The following is a 16,026-nucleotide window of genomic DNA, read 5'->3' on the forward strand; positions in this document are numbered from 1 at the left end:
TTTTTTTTTTTTTTTGCCTTTTGGAGGGCAATTGGGGTTAAGTAACTTTCCCAAGGTTACACAGCTAGTATTTTTTTGTGTGTGTGTGCTAAGTGTCTGAGGCTGGAACCAAACTCGGGTCCTCCTGACTCCGGGGCCAGCACTTTACTCACTGTGCCACCTAGCCACCCCATTCATCCCACTTCTAAGTGAACTGCCATCTAACCTGTTTCAGACAGATAAGGATGGATTATGTATCATGTGGGAAAGCCATGTTGCATTTTTTAGTCGTGGGGCTAGCTCAGGGATGGCTTCTGTGTTGGTCAGGCACACAGCATTGGCACACACCTCTCTTAATTAGGAGTGGCTTCTCTAAGGAAGAAAAAACAGTCAGAAAAAGATCAGCATTCAGAGCTACCATCTCTTGCCCTTTCCCCTTGTTGTCTGCCCAAGCTTTATTTGACTCTTGCTAGGATCCTGGCCTTTCCATTAACTAGCTTTTTCCTGCCCTGTACAGATCCTTCAGGAGTTGGAGTATGGCCCCTCAGTGGACTGGTGGGCCCTAGGAGTGCTGATGTATGAGATGATGGCCGGGCAGCCCCCTTTTGAAGCTGACAATGAAGATGACCTCTTTGAGTCTATCCTCCATGATGATGTCCTCTACCCAGTCTGGCTCAGCAAAGAAGCTGTCAGTATTCTCAAAGCAGTGAGTGTCTCTCCTTTAACCCCCTTTTTTATTCCTCTATCCCTGCCTCATGACATTTCTTTTTTTAATTTAATAATATTTTGTCAGTTAACAAGCATTTGGGTTTTCCTCCCCTTCCCTACCCTTCCTCCACTGAAAAGAAAAAAGAGAAATCTTTTGTGAAATAATATGCCTAGTCAAGGAAAACAAATCCCCACATTGGCCATGTCCAAAAATGTATGTTGCCTTCTGCATCTTAAGTCCACCACTTCTCTTTTGGAAGGTGGATAACATGCTTCATCATTGGTCCTCTAAAATAGTAGCTGATTATCACATTGATCAGAGTTTGAAAGTCTTTCAGAGTTGTTGGTCTTTAGAATGCATTTTCATGTAAATTGTTCTCCTGGTTCTGCCCACTTCACTCGCATTAGTTCATACAGTTCTTCCAGGAGTTCTCTAAAGTCATCCCTTTCAACATTTCTTATGGCACAACAGCATTCTATTACATTCATATGTGATAACTTGTGTAGCTGTTCCCCATTTGATGGGCATGCCCTTCATTTCCAATTCTTTGCCACTACAAAAAGGGTTGTTATAAACATTTGTATACACATGCATGCTTTTCCTCTTTGTTTTGATCTCTTGTGGTAGAGACCCAGCAGTATCTCTGAATCAAGTGGTAAACAGTGCTTGTTTCTTTCTCATTCTCCCATTCATCATCCTCTCCCTCTCCCCCGCCCCCCCCCCCCCCCCTCCTTCCCCCCCCCCCCCATCTGTCTCTCCATTTTTCCCTCTCTCTTCTTTTCTCTTCCTCTCCTTCCTTGATTCTCTTTCTCTCATCTCTCCTATCATCCTCCTGTGTCTTTTTTGTTCCCTTTCATAGCTGAATTGGAGAACCTAAGCGTAGGCATTTTACCAGTTCAGGCACAGTTCAGAGGCTGCTGTCAGAAGGACATAGCCTGGGATAAATTATTCTTCTTGTGGGAAAGAAACAGAATGTTTGTGTTCTCTGTGGTTGTACACTCTCTAAATCTGTCTCCTCCAGCAACAGATTTCAGGGCGGGGAGGAAGAAGGACCAAAATGCAACCAATTTAAGCTACTTTGTTATCTTTGATCCCTAACACATCACGTTCTGGGAGCTGGCTGGAAGGGGAGGGAGGCATCAGGTAGGGATCTGTATGAACGCTGTGCTCCTGTCTAACATGCTACCCAATTGGGCTGTGTTCACTTCACTTACCAGCCTGGTGGCTCAAGGAGGAGGGAGGGCGGGGGGTGGGGGGGAGGAGAGAGAGAAAGAGAGAGAGACAGAGACACAGAGAGAGAGAGAGACAGAGGGAAAGAGAGAGAGACTGAGAATATGAATTAAATAAAAATAGCATCTTCATAGCAGTGTGACTGATCATAAAAGCTCCTGCCCACAATATTAGCAGCTTGGTTGAACAATCTCTACCACACAGATTCCTCCCACATCTCAAAATGCTTCATGCTTCACAGCACTGTCATATTCTCATTGTATCTTCCTGAAAATTCTATAAAATGCCCCTTTGGCAGGTGGGAAATTGTTGGGGCTATGTTGATCGGGATATACTGTCTTTTTACCTCTATTTAGCTTTACAAATCTTGAGATCACAGGATTGAAATTGGAGTGAATCTTAAAAATCAAATCATTTGGGGGGGCTTCAGGAAAGGAAGGAAGGATGGAGGGAAGGACAGAAGAAAGAAGGAAGGAAAGAGAGTGGGAAGGAAGGAAGGAAAGAGAGGAGGAGGAAGAAAGGATTTATTAAGCACCTACTGTGTGCCAGATATTACACTAAGTACTCTGCAGTTATTGTGATGCCCACAACTATTATTACCCCCATTTTACAGTTGAGAAAGTAAGGCAAACAGTGACTTGTCCACATAGTAAGTATACTAATAAGTAATGAGTCTAATGCCAGGCCCAGCATTCTATCCACTACACCACCTTGCTGCCTCTGTATGATTTAGTGAAATTACAGTGGATTTATAGTCAAAAGACCTGGGTTCAACTTTTGACTCTGGCTTTTATTAGCCGGCTCATTTAGCTTCCAGGGACTTCAGTGTCCTCATATGTAAAATGGGGTAAATTATATTTATACCCCCTACCTTAAAGATTTATGGTGACTAAAGTGCTTTATAAAAACTGAAGTGTTCTGTATGGATAAGCTGTTTATTACCCTACTACTTCAGTTAGCCTCAGTGACCTCCAGTCTCTCCCTTCTCCAACCCATCCTCCACAGAGCTGCCAAAGCGATTTTCCTGAAGCATAGGTCTGACCATATCATTCCCCCGTTTTCTTCTATTGTCTCTCCAAACTGCAGTTTAGCATTTAAAACCCTTTACAACCTGGCTATACTTGACCTTTCCAGGTGTATTATAATCACTCCCCTTCATGGACCCTACCAAACTGGCTTAAATTGTTATTCCTTCACCATCTCTGACCTCCACGCCTTTGCCCAAACTGCCTCCCTTGCCCAGAATGTACTCCCTCCTCACCTCTGCCCATTAGAATTCTCCAAAATTCACAGCTCAGATGCTGCCCCTATAAGAGAATCTCTTAGCCCACCCTCCAGGTGTTAGTGCTCCCCCACTATGAAATAACCTTATGTTTACGTTGTTTACATTTTTCATGTGTTTACTGTTTTCCCCTAATAGAATGTAGAATCCTTGAGGGCCTAACAAAGTGTCTTGCTTTGAATACTTTGACCCAACTTTGATATAATTAGTGCTTAATAAATATTTGTTGATCAGCTGATTCTTGACTCTCCATTTCATTCCTCCCAGTGATTCAATAAGGTAGAACAGTGGAGAGAGTGCTAGACTTGGAGCCAGGAAGACCTGAGTTCAAATCCTGCCTCTGACACATACTAGCTATGTGACCCTGGACAAATCACTTAACCTTCATCTGCCTCAACTTCTCATCTATAAAATGGAGATAATAATAGCAACTACCACATAAAGTTGTGAGCATTAAATGAGATCATTTTAAAGCATTACATAAGGAATAGTTCTAAGCTTTAATAGCTTGAATTATTGAATAAGGTTTATTAACACTAAAACTTTTGAAACATCCTGGATGTTATTTTCATTATTCCTTAAGTCCCCAAATGTACCCCCATATCTCATGTTTATGAGATGACTTGATGACCCTAATTTAGTGGGAAGATTAAGGTCATGTATGAAGAACACTCTCAAGTCTGTTCCAAAACTTGTATGCTTCCTCACCTACTCTGTCCTTCTTCCTTTCTGTCTCAGGAAAGGAGGTATCCCAGCTTCTTGCTAAGTTTATCCCTCTTTCTCTCTGAAGCATTTGGCACCATCCACGATCCTTTGTGCATCAGCTTTGCCCCTGTGAGCTCAAAGATAAGCTTTCCTGATTCCCCTTTTATTTCTCTAATTATACATCTTTTTAAAAGTTTTATTTTTAAATGAAAAAAAAATTGCCTTAAGAAGTATTTTGATGAAGCTGGGAAAAAATGAAATAGCCTGATTTGTATGCTTGTAATAAACAGCTTTTTAAAAAATTATTTTATTTTTAATTTATGGAATAAAACAAGCATTTCCATAACATAATAAAAAAGGATGATTGCACATGAAGCTGCAAATCTTTTGGGCACAACTAGCTATTCCTTTTAAAGATATAATAAAGTTATCATGTCAATTTCTTTTTTCCTTTTTTTTCTTTTTCTTTTCTTCCCCTTTGTTGGCAACCTGCCCTCTTCTGCCACCCTACAAGGCAGGCATTTTACAACGCTCTATCTTTAGTCTTCTTCTCTCTATATACTTTCTCCTTTATAATCTCATTTTTTTCCCAGAGCATTAACTATCCTCTCAATGGAGATGGCTCCCCAATCTTTTCTTTTATTTTTATTTAATAATTTTAAATTTTTTTCGATTACATGGAGAGATAGTTTTCAACATTTGATTTTGTAAGATTTTGAGTTCCAATTTTTTCTCCTTCCCTTCCTTCCCTCCTCCCTCCCCAAGACAGCAAGCAATCTGATATAGGTTATACCTGTACAATCATGTTAAACATATTTCCACATTAGTCATATTGTGAAAGAAGAATCAAAACAAAAGGGAAAAACCACAAGAAAAAAAAGTGAAAATAGTATTCTTCAATCTGCATTCAAACTCCACAGTTCTTTCTCTGGATTTGGATAGCATTTTCCATTACCAGTCTTTTGGGATTGCCTCAAATCATTGTATTGCTGAGAAGAACTGAGTCTATCATAGTTGATCATAGCACGATATTCTTACTATATACAATGTTCTCCTGATTCTTCTCACTTCACTCAGCATCAGTTATCTAAGTCTTTCTGGGTTTTCCTGAAACCCACCTACTCATCATTTCTTATTGAACAAGTGGTTATATTCATATACCACAACTTGTTCAGCCATTCTCCAATTGATGGGCATCCCCACAATTTCCAATTCTTTGACACCACAAAAAGAGGTGCTAGAAATATTTTTGTACATGTGGGCCCTTTTTCATTTTTTATGATCTCTTTGGGAGATAGACCTAGTAGTGGTATTTCTGGATCAAAGATACCCTGTGATGCACACTTTGGTTGCCCTTTGGGCATAGTTCCAAATTCCTCTCCAGAATAGTTGGATAAATTCACAACTCCACCAACAATACACAAGTGTTCCAATTTTCTCCCATCTTCTCCAGCATTTATAGTTTTCCTTTTTAGCCATATTAGCCAATCTGATAGGTGTGAGGTGGTACTTCAGAGTTGTTTTAATATGCATTCTCTAATTAATATTGATTTAGAGCATTTTTTCACATGACTATAGCTTTAATTTCTTCATCTGAAAATTATCTCTTCATATCCTTTGACCATTTATTAATTGAAGGATGATTTGTATTCTTACAAATTTTATTCAGTTCTCTATATATTTGAGAAATGAAGCCTATATTGGAGACACTGTAAAATTGTTTCCCAGCTTTCTGCTTCCCTTATAATCTTGGTTGCATTGATTTTATTTGTACTAAACCTTTTTAATTTAATGTAATCAAAATTATCCATTTTGCATTTCATAATGTTCCATATCTCTTATTTGGTCATAAATTCTTACATAGATCTGCAGGCAAATTATTACTTGCTTTCCTAATTTGCTTATGGTATCACCCTTTGTGGATAACTCCCCAGTCTTTATCTACTCTCTTGATCTATATATTTACATTTGCAAATGCATACAGGATATTGTGTCAGTGTCCTTGGAGCAAACTTCAAACTCATCATGTTCAAAACCAAGTTTTTATTCTCCTCCTGACTTCAATATGTCTGTCAATGACACCATCATTTGCTTGCCCGTACTCCCAAGTACATAGATTTGGAGTTGTCTTTAACTCTTCCCAATACACTTCTCATGTCCCTTCTCTAAGTCCTTTTGATTCCATTTCTGCAACTATCTGCTGCTTTCAATTCCCAATGCCACTACCATGGGGCAGGCTAGCATTACCATGTGCCAATTATACTTTAGCCCCCTAACAGATGGTGTCATCTCCATTGTCTCACACTCCAGTCTATCTTTCATATTACTCAATCAAAAATTATTTATTGAGCACCTGCTACATGTGACGTACTGTGCTAGGTGCTGGGGATACAAGTACAAAGAATGAAATGTATATTATTATGTTGTATCATATTATGTTGTTACATTATATTATAACATTCTGTGTTATATTAGTCATATTATGTCATGTCCTCATATACATTGTCATATTATGTTATATCATATTATATTAGTTTATGCAGAATACAGATAAAGAAGAAATGGATCAAGGTAGTTAAGAAGGGAAGTTCCTAGAAGTTGGGGGGATAAGGAAAACCTTCCTATAAGAACAAAGATCTTTAACCTAATCTTTTGGGGTCTGTAAATAGATTTCAAGGGGTCTGTGAATTTGGATGGGGAAGAAAATACATCTTTATTTTCACTAACTTTTAACGGAAACTATTCTTCTGGGGAGTCCACAAGGATCTTCACAAGGCTATCAAAAGGATCCATGGCATAAAACAAGTTAATAACTCTTGATGAAGATGATGGTACTTGGGCAGCATCTTGAAGGAAGAGGGGTTGTCTAAGAGGCAGAGCTTGGGACGGAGGTATTCTAGGTATGAGGGTAGCTGGTTCAAAGGAGATGGAATGCTATGTGGATGGAATAGAGAAGGCCAGTCTGGCTGAATTGTAGAGGGAGGGAGAGTGATATGTAATGAGGCTGGAAAAATGGCTTGGGGCCAGGTTGTGAAGAACTTTCAAAGCTAAACAGAGGAATTTGTGCTTTATCCTAAAGGCAATGGGGAGGCACTAGGGTTGACTGTGGAGGAGAGGGACATGGTTAGAACTGAGTGTAAAGTAAATTTTGCAATAGTTCGAGTGATGAGGGTCTAAGATAGGGCTTAGACTCTCATGATACAGAGAATGGGCTCAGGGGGAAGAAAGGTTGTAGTTGGAGAGATATCAAGATTTGGTATCTGATCAGATCTATGGGGCAAAGGGGGCTGAGGAGTTGAAAATGATGCTGATATTACCAGAAGACTAGGAGAATGGTGATGCCATTTATAGAAATAGTGAGGAATGAATGAAGTGTGGGTTGTTGGGTAAGGGGTGTAATGACTTCTGTTTTGGACTTGCTGAGTTTGAGATGTCTCTCGACATCCAGTTTGGAAGGTCCAAGAAACATTGAGATATCTCTTAACATTCAGTTCGGAATTTCCAAGAAGCATGGGATGATGTGAGACTGAAGCTCAGGATGGAAACATAGATCTGGGGGTTATTGGTATAGAGATGATAATTACTGCCAAAAAAATCTTTCTGCATCGATATGGTCATGTCACTCCTCTCCTCAAAGAATCCTTCTTTCCTACTGAATAAAGTTCAGAATCTTTGCCTGGCATTCCTATGCCTCTGTGCCTCTCCAGCATTATCTAATGCTAATGCTCTGTTATATTCTAGATAAAGTCAAGTGATATCTATTCTCAGAACATTGACACTTCTATATCTTTGCGCAGACCCCTCTCTTCATCTAAAGTGTCCTCCACTTCCCTCTTTCACTGCCTCTTGAAGTCCTACCCATGCTTTCAAACCCAACTCTGAGTCTACCTTCTTTTCTTCAGACTTTACATAGCACTTTGATGGCCCTTACTTACTATGTATTATTTTTCAGTATCATTTTTTGTGTGCGTATATGTCATATCTTCCATTAGATTTTAAGACCCATCAGGGTCATTCATTTTCTACACCTATCTCTCCCAAGCCTGCAGTGCACATAGTAGGCATTTAAACGTCTGTCAAATTGGGTTTGTTAGACAGTCAGCTCCCAGCTTACTTCAGACACAGTCACTGTGATTCATTTTGTTAATGGACCCTGTGAACCATTAAGTCTTTAGTCAGCTGGAGGTCAGTCTATGGGCAGGGGTCAATTCAGTTTAATAAACATTTATTAAACACTTACTATGCACATGGGTTGGTCTGCATCCAGGGGATGAAGGACAATCTGTACTCAGACTTAGAGGTCAAATTTTGGTCAGAAACAAGGGGTCAATCCATGACCAACATTAGTGGCTCAGTCTTTGGCCAATGTTAGAGATCAGAATGTGACCAAGGTTCAATTAAATTCAATTTAGCAAACATTTATTAGGCACTATGCAGAAGGATTAGTTTACATCCAGTGTTGAGGGACAATCTGTACTCAGATCTCAGGATCAATTTCTAGTCAAAACCAAGGGTCAATCTATGACCAATATTAGGGGGTACAGGCTTTGGCCATTGATAGAGATCAATCCATAACCAGAGTTCAAATCTGTTGAATAAATATTCATTAAGCACCTGGTATATACACAAGTGTCAGTTTCCAGGCTTAGAGGTCAGTATGTGGCTGAGGTTAGGAGGTCAGTAAGCGGACTAAGATAAAGGTGAGCCTATGATTGCAGAGTAATAATTGAGGAATAATAGCAATTATTTATATAGTGCTTTAAGGTTTGTAAAGCACTCTACATGTTACCTCATTTAATCCTCACAATAGCCCTGTTAGGTAGGCACCCTCATTTTACAGATTAGGACATTGAGGCCAAGAGAGGTTATATGATTTCTCCACATTCACACAGCTACCATGTTTCCCTGATAATAAGACACTGTCTTATTATTTTTTTGGACAGAAAAATACCAGAGGGCTTATTTTCAGGGGAGGGCTTATTTTAATGAACATTGACAGCAATTTTAATAAACAGGTAAATGTGAACAAAAAAATGTACCTTTATTCAATAAGCAAATCACTGGGGAAGAACAGGATAACGCGCTCACTGCTGCAGCTCTGATTGGATGCAGCTCGGAGCGCGGTGTGCATTTCACGGGGGGGGGGGTGGACGGTGCATACAGAGGGTACCATAATGTAGCGTGTAGCGCAGGGGATCACCTTCACTACAGTAGCAATCTCAATAGGGCTTATTTTTGGGGGAGGGCTTATTTTAGAGGAATCTTACACAGTAAGGGGAGGGCTTATTTTCGGGATAGGTCTTATTATCGGGGAAACCCGGTAGTAAGTGTCTGATACAGATTTTGAACTCAAGTCTTCCTGATTCCAGAGCCAATACTATCCATTGTACCACTTACTGTCTAAGAAGAGGAGAATAAAGAATGTATTTATTCATTTCTTCCATTTCTTATTTTTTTGCTCATTCATCTAACCATCCATCCATCCATCCATCCATCTTCCATCCATCCATTGATTCAGCCAGTCTTTTCTGAATGCTGGTTATGTTGCCCATCCCTGACACTGTGAGGAATCCAAGAGTAGAAAAATATGGTTTCCTTCCTCTGTGAGTGAAGTTTAGAGTTCAGCTGGGGAGATGACTCATAGCCATGAAAATCACCAAGGAAGCGACTTCACCTCTCAGTGTCAGTTTCCTCATCTGTCTTTTGAATTTGTGTCTTTTGTCCCTTGGTCCAGCAAACAACTCTACATCTCAAGAAGTGTCTACCAGACATTTCCTGTGCTTGGCCTGTAGGAGAGACAAGGGAAGGGGACCACAGGGTCCGGAGGAGTCTATAATCTCATTCAAACACATGAATCAATTAGATATCAGCAAGAGAATGGTAAGGAATAAACTTGGGATGGATAATGCAGGCAATACTACATACAGCTAGTATTGCCTAAAGCTTAATTAGGACTGTGAGATGAGGAGGAAGAAGAGGCTGAAGATCACCAGAGTCAGTTTCCCAGAATACCATTATAGTCTAGTTTTATTAATATTCAGCCTCTCTGAAGATCCATTCCTTTGACCTTCTCAATTTTTGAATAAAGGTGATTTAGCTTATAACTCAGGGAATGTAAAACTAATATCAGGATATTGGCTCTTGGGGATGAAATCAATAGTCTGTATCTTCTGTATTGGAAACCTGTATCATTTGCCCTTTGGCCTCTCCTCCCTACCCTCTCCCCTTCTAAATGGAGAGCAAGGAGGGGGAGCAGAGCAGGTATGGAGGGAGGCATCTCCCCATTCCTTAGATGGATATTTGCAAGAGAGTAGTCATTTAATCAAACCAAGTCAAGGCACTCATGTGCAAGCATCTCTTTTTTATCATACGGTATTAGGGAAATGCCTGTTTTATTCCATTAATTAAAAATAAAATAAATATTTTAAAATCACCTACTATGTGCCAGGCACTGTGCACTGGAGATACAAAGAAAGGTAAAGATGGTCCCTGCCCTCAAGGAAACCACTGTCTAATGAGGAAAACAATATGTAACCAACAATATATAGATGAGATATGTACAAGATAATTTGGAGATCATTTCTGGAGGACGGGATTAGCATTAAAAGGGAGCAAGAAAGGCTTTTTGCAGGTGAGATTCTAGGTGATAGAAGGAGAAAGAGCATTCCAGGCTTGGGGGAGAAAGCCAGTGAAAATGCCTGGACTCAGGCGATTGAGTATCTTGTGAGAAACAGCAGAGAGGCTAATGTCACTGGAATAGAATGTATTGGAGTATGGAAAGGGGGCAGTAAGATGGAAGAAGAATGAAAAGGAAGAAGGGGCCAGGTTATGAAGGGCTTTACAAAGCAAACAGGATTTTATATTTAGTCCTGAAGGCAATAGGGAGCCACAACAGTTTATTGAAAAGAGAAGTGAGATGGTTAGACTTGGACTTCAGGAAGATTGCTCTTACAGCTAATGGGGAAGAGTAGACTGGAATGGGGAGAAAGACGTGAGGGAGGGGAGACCCACCAGAAGACTATTCAGGTTGAAGTCAGGGTCTAGCTTAGGTTAGCAGAAGCTTAAGGCAGCCCTGGTCTTCTGGGTCCTATTACTCTTTCTGGGCACTTAACTGCCCCATCCCCCACCTCCCACCCTTATTTTGGCCATTTGTTCTTTATTCTAGCACAGAGATTTAAACCCCTAGCATTAAACCTTACCATCAGGGGGCCTTAGCCTCCTTCCATTTAATAATTTAATAAATATAGTAATTAGGGCATCTAGATGGCACAGTGGAGAGAGTGCCAAACCTGGAGTCGGGAAGACACATCTCTTGAGTTCAAATCCAGCTTCAGACACTTACTAGCTGTGTGACCCTGCGCAAGTCACTTAACCCGGTTTGCCTCAGACTCTTCATCTGTAAAATGAGCTGGAGAAGGAAAAGGCAAACCACTCTTTGCCAAGAACACCCCAAGTGAGGTTATAACGAGTCAGACATGACTGAAAATGAACTCAACAACAACAGTGTATAGTAATTAGATTTAAAACCTCTATATTTAGACTCAAAAGAACTGCATTCAAATTCTGGCTTTGCTCCTTACTAGCTGTGTGATTATGGATTAAATACCTAATCTCTCCTCATCCATAAAAAGTAAGATTAGAGAATCCTTGAACTGGTAATCTCATGGGCTTTTTGGGAAAAACTCTGTAAACTCTAAAGAATCATACAAATATAAATTACTTTTAACTAGCATTTAGCTTCTCCTCTGCCTAACACTTACCTATTTCACTGTTTATCCCTTTATCCAAACCACTTCCCATCCATTCCTACCATTTAGATTTACCCAATCAATCAGTCAATAATCATTTACTAGCACTTGGCATCAGGCACTGTACTTGGCCATGAGGATATATATCAGTCAGTTCAGTTGTTTTTAGCCATGTCGTAACCCCATTTTGTGTTTTTTTTGGCAGAGATACTAGAGTACTTTGCCATTTCCTTCTCCAGATCATTTTACAGATGAAGAAACTGAGGCAGAGTTAAGTGACTTGCCCAGGGTCACACAGTCAGTGGCAGAGGCCAGATTTCAACTCAGGAAGATGAGTCTTCCTGACTCCAGGTCTGAAACTCTATTCTTTGCACCACATAGCTGCCCTGTTTTAAAAACACAAAACCACACTAAAGCATTTGGAACACCTCATATATTTTGTGAAATCTGCCCGACGTGTTATTGTTCCTTCTCTTCTATGCTTCCTTGCTATTAAGGTCCAAGTGCATGAATTCCATTGTTCTTGATTGAAGGAATGATTTGTAAAAATTATCTTTGCAAACTGTTCCCACTTTTCTGCTGTGTAGTTCTGCTTCCACTTTCAGCCTAGAATGTTCTTGGGGTGACTTTGCTTTAGTTGGATCCCTTACCATGGTTTCTCTGAACTGGCCTTACCTTCCACTCCTTTCTGCTCTAGGAGACAGTACAGCTCATTTCCATCTATCATCCTGCAATGTAAAATTTTACAAATGAGTTTGTATCCTAACCTCATGTTGCTTTTGGCAGCCTTCTATTTATGTTTGGCAAGTAAGACAGATGTTTGCTGATTAAGGTGATTTCTGGGCTCTTTTAGTCTCCTTACTGTGGCAGTTAATTTAGGTTAGACTTCTAATTAAAAGTATTATAGTCAGGTCTCATTTTCATTTCTGCTGTGCATTTCCCATTGTTTTGTCCCATCTTCAATTATTTATTTAAATAGTTCAGGGTTAAGTTGTTTTTATTTTACACCAAATCTTCTTGTCTTGACTCTTCCTTCTTCTTTGCTGATTCTGTTCTTAGCTCTGAGGAGTTGATGGTCCAAATGTACAACTATTGAATTAAAGATAACCTCCACGCCAACAATAAGCCTTCTTCTGTCCATTAAAATAAAATCCATTCCATTCTTTATTCTCTTATTTGGTACGCCCTATGTCCAGGACTACCAATTCAATTTTCAATGAAAGTGTCATGATATAGCAGATTTTATGCAACTTATAAGTTTCTGGCCTCTTCCATTCCTTCTTCTGAACCATGCTTTCCCATTTATTTTTCCCCATTCTTGCCCTTTTCCACACATGCATTTATATCACCAATTATCACAATGTATGTTGATTTAATTTGGAGAGTTTCACAGAATTTCTCTTCCTCTTCATCTTCAGCAACCAATATTGATACATGAGCTGCAGTTATTTTGGGGATAGTCATTTGCAAATACTTATTAATACTGTAATATGATGACCAAATATTCTATGAAGTAATGTGTATATTTTAAATACATTTATGCATACAATAAAACCCTACTCTTTTCATCCCTAAGGAGTGAACTGTAAGCCATTCTTCCTTTTGATCAGTCAATAAACATTTAAATGCCTACTGTGTGCCAGTAATCTTCATCCTAAACTACCAATATTGATGCATAAACTACAGTTGTTTTTAGAGTAGTTGTTTGCAAATACTTATTAATACTGTAATGCTTGTGATGATCAAATATTCCATGAAATATACTTTTATTGCATTTATGCATACAACAAAAATTCATTCTAACAACCCCTTTCTTTGCATCCTCAAGAAGTTACCTGTTAGCCATCCTTCCATTTAGTCAATCAATAAGCATTTAAGTGCCTAGTATGTTTCAGGCACAGTACTAAGCACTATCCCTGACCTCAAGGAGCTTACAATCTAATAGCTGCAACCACCTTGTTTCTAGCAAGAATGTCAAGTATAATATAGTTCAGCTCTTTCAGCAACATAACCCCTCGTTGGTCATTGGGCAAAGATCTCACATTCAGAGTTCCAATAGTTAAATTAAAATTTCCTGACAGTCTTAAACTGCGTGATTTCTGCCCAGTCTCCTGCCACTGCCACCATCATTGCAGAAGGGGCCACGCAGAACTGAGGGCCACATTAGTTCTCTGCTTCATATGTGGCTATGATCAAAACGGTCATCAGCAGGTTGCCAGTCTGAGGAAGAAAAGCCTCACTGTAGTTAACTAGGTTAGTCCTTGGAAAACAGATTCAACCTGTTACTGCGGTCATATTCCAAGCCTTTCCAGCATGGCAGAAGCTGCCAGACCTTTCACTGTGCTGGTTTGGCCTTCAAATCTTCAAGTCACAGTGAGGCATCTGAGCGGGACTTTGCAGAATCTTGTGCTAAGACTTGGATAGCTGTTGTTTATATGACACCCTGAGATCTGCAAAGTGCTTTAACAAACTTCATGTTTTTGTTTTTTCATTTGATCTTGGGAAGTAAGTATAGTAATATCCCCACTTCACAGCTGATGAAAACAAGGCTGAGAGAGGTTAAGTGACTTGCCCATAGTTACAGAACCAGTAAGTGAATAGGGTGGAATTTAAGCCTACAAGACTCCAAATGCAGTGTCTTTTCCACTATGCCACATTGCCTTATTCAGAGAGGAGGAATGGGTGCAGAGGGAAGAGAGGTGAGGGGGCAGCGGAAGGCAATTCTGCCATTGTCCCAATTTCCCCTACAAGCCCTGATGGGCCCTTTTCACTAATGTCATCTCATCCTCTCTCCCTCTTCCAGTTCATGACGAAAAACCCCAATAAGCGACTGGGCTGTGTGGCAACACAGAGTGGCGAGGAAGCCATTCGACAGCATCCATTCTTCAAGGAGATTGACTGGGTGCTGCTGGAGCAAAAGAAGATCAAGCCCCCTTTCAAACCTCGAATTGTAAGTACTGCTTTGGATGGCTCGAATCTAGACACCTCCCCAGGCAGGCAAGAGTGCCTCTGCTGGTTAACACCTCCCCACATCCTGCAGGGCACTAGGGGTACTGCCCAGGGCAGGGCAGCTGGGTAGGAATAGAGTTCATCTGGGGAAAACCAGTCTCCCTCACTGCAGCAGAAGCTGAAAACAGAAGCAGCCCCTCCCTGAACACCTGGGCTGCTGAGATTAGAGAAGGTAAATGAATATGAGACGCAGCTGCTCTTAGAAGACTGCAAGCCTCCCTTTCCTGTTTCAGAGATTCCTTTGTTCCCCGTTGAACTCTTTCTGTGTCTCTTATGCTCAAGCATCTTGCCCAGGAATTCTAAAACCCTCTGCATAAGCCTCTGCCCCAGGTATTCCAGAAGCCAGAAGAGACCATGAACCAAAAAAGGTTGTTGGGTTATCAGAGTTTGGAAACCCATAAAGAAAGAGAGAGAAAACATGAGGGGGGAAGTATCTGAAGATCAAGGACTATCAATGCCTTGCAGATGGGTGGGGGAGCAGGACTGGGATTTGGAAGAGAGGCTCTTCCAAGTTAGTATTTCCTTATCTAGCCATTGGAATGAATCCTAAGTCTTTTTGCTTTAGATTCAGGCTTCCCTCAAAATAAAAGGAGGGGAGGAAAGATTATGATTTTGTTGATTCTTAAGCCAAATCCTGCATTTAAGCCTGGGAATTTAGGGCTGAGTGAATAGGGTGAAGGGTGGATGGCTGATGGCTGGGTGTAAGATAAGAGTCTGTGATGAAGTTTCTGTCTCTCAACTGGTGTGCTGGGACCTTGGTGCCCAAGGTCCTGCTCAAACTGTGACTCCGGGTGCCAAATGTCATGGTCCTATTACTGCCAACTTCCTGTAAGTTGGCATTCTGCCAGCAAGGATTCTCTATTAACATATGCTTCTCTTGGTGTGATGGGTATTCATTGCCATGCCCCTGAGGAATGGCAAGATCCTGGAAAATGTGGGATTATGCTCAATGTAGTTTTAGCATGACATGTTGCACTGGTATACCAAATCTTGGCAAATAATAATAATAATAATATCACATTTACATAGTGTTACAGTGTTTAAAATACTTATTTGCTACTCTACATATGGTGATATATATCTAATCAAAACATAGGGCTGCCTAGATCACCCAGTTCCTCAACCATCACAGATGAGAGATGAGAAGCAGCAAAATGTAGTGGATATAGTGCTGGACTTGAAATCCGCAGGGCCGGGGTTCACATCTACCTCTGATAATTACTGGCTGTGTAACCTTTGGCAAATGACAACCTTTTAATGTCCCAGACAACCCTCTAAGACTCTGTGTTGCAGAGAAGGCATTGCTTTGAATTGGCAGAGGGAGTTAGCTCATTGAGAGCTCCCTATGCCTGGTCTGGCTTAAT

At 40.4% G+C, this 16,026-nt stretch overlaps 1 protein-coding gene and 1 long non-coding RNA gene across 2 annotated transcripts in view; one reads left to right on the forward strand and one right to left on the reverse strand.

The window, feature by feature from the left end:
* The window catches only part of PRKCE (protein kinase C epsilon), a 657,089-nt gene that overhangs the window by 601,479 nt on the left and 39,584 nt on the right, over nt 1-16,026 (forward strand). The window contains exons 13-14 of the mRNA XM_069071624.1: nt 497-685; nt 14,457-14,603. Coding sequence (XP_068927725.1) covers nt 497-685; nt 14,457-14,603 — 336 coding nt within the window. The remainder of the gene's footprint in view (nt 1-496; nt 686-14,456; nt 14,604-16,026) is intronic.
* LOC138148801 (uncharacterized) overlaps nt 1-16,026 on the reverse strand; it is a 124,874-nt gene that overhangs the window by 47,310 nt on the left and 61,538 nt on the right. The window lies entirely within an intron of this gene.

The sequence above is a fragment of the Petaurus breviceps genome, unplaced genomic scaffold (genome assembly GCF_028583685.1).
Source record: "Petaurus breviceps papuanus isolate PSGF00001 unplaced genomic scaffold, PetGlider_PUasm1.0 90842, whole genome shotgun sequence".
In the NCBI taxonomy this organism is placed as follows: Eukaryota; Metazoa; Chordata; class Mammalia; order Diprotodontia; family Petauridae; genus Petaurus; species Petaurus breviceps.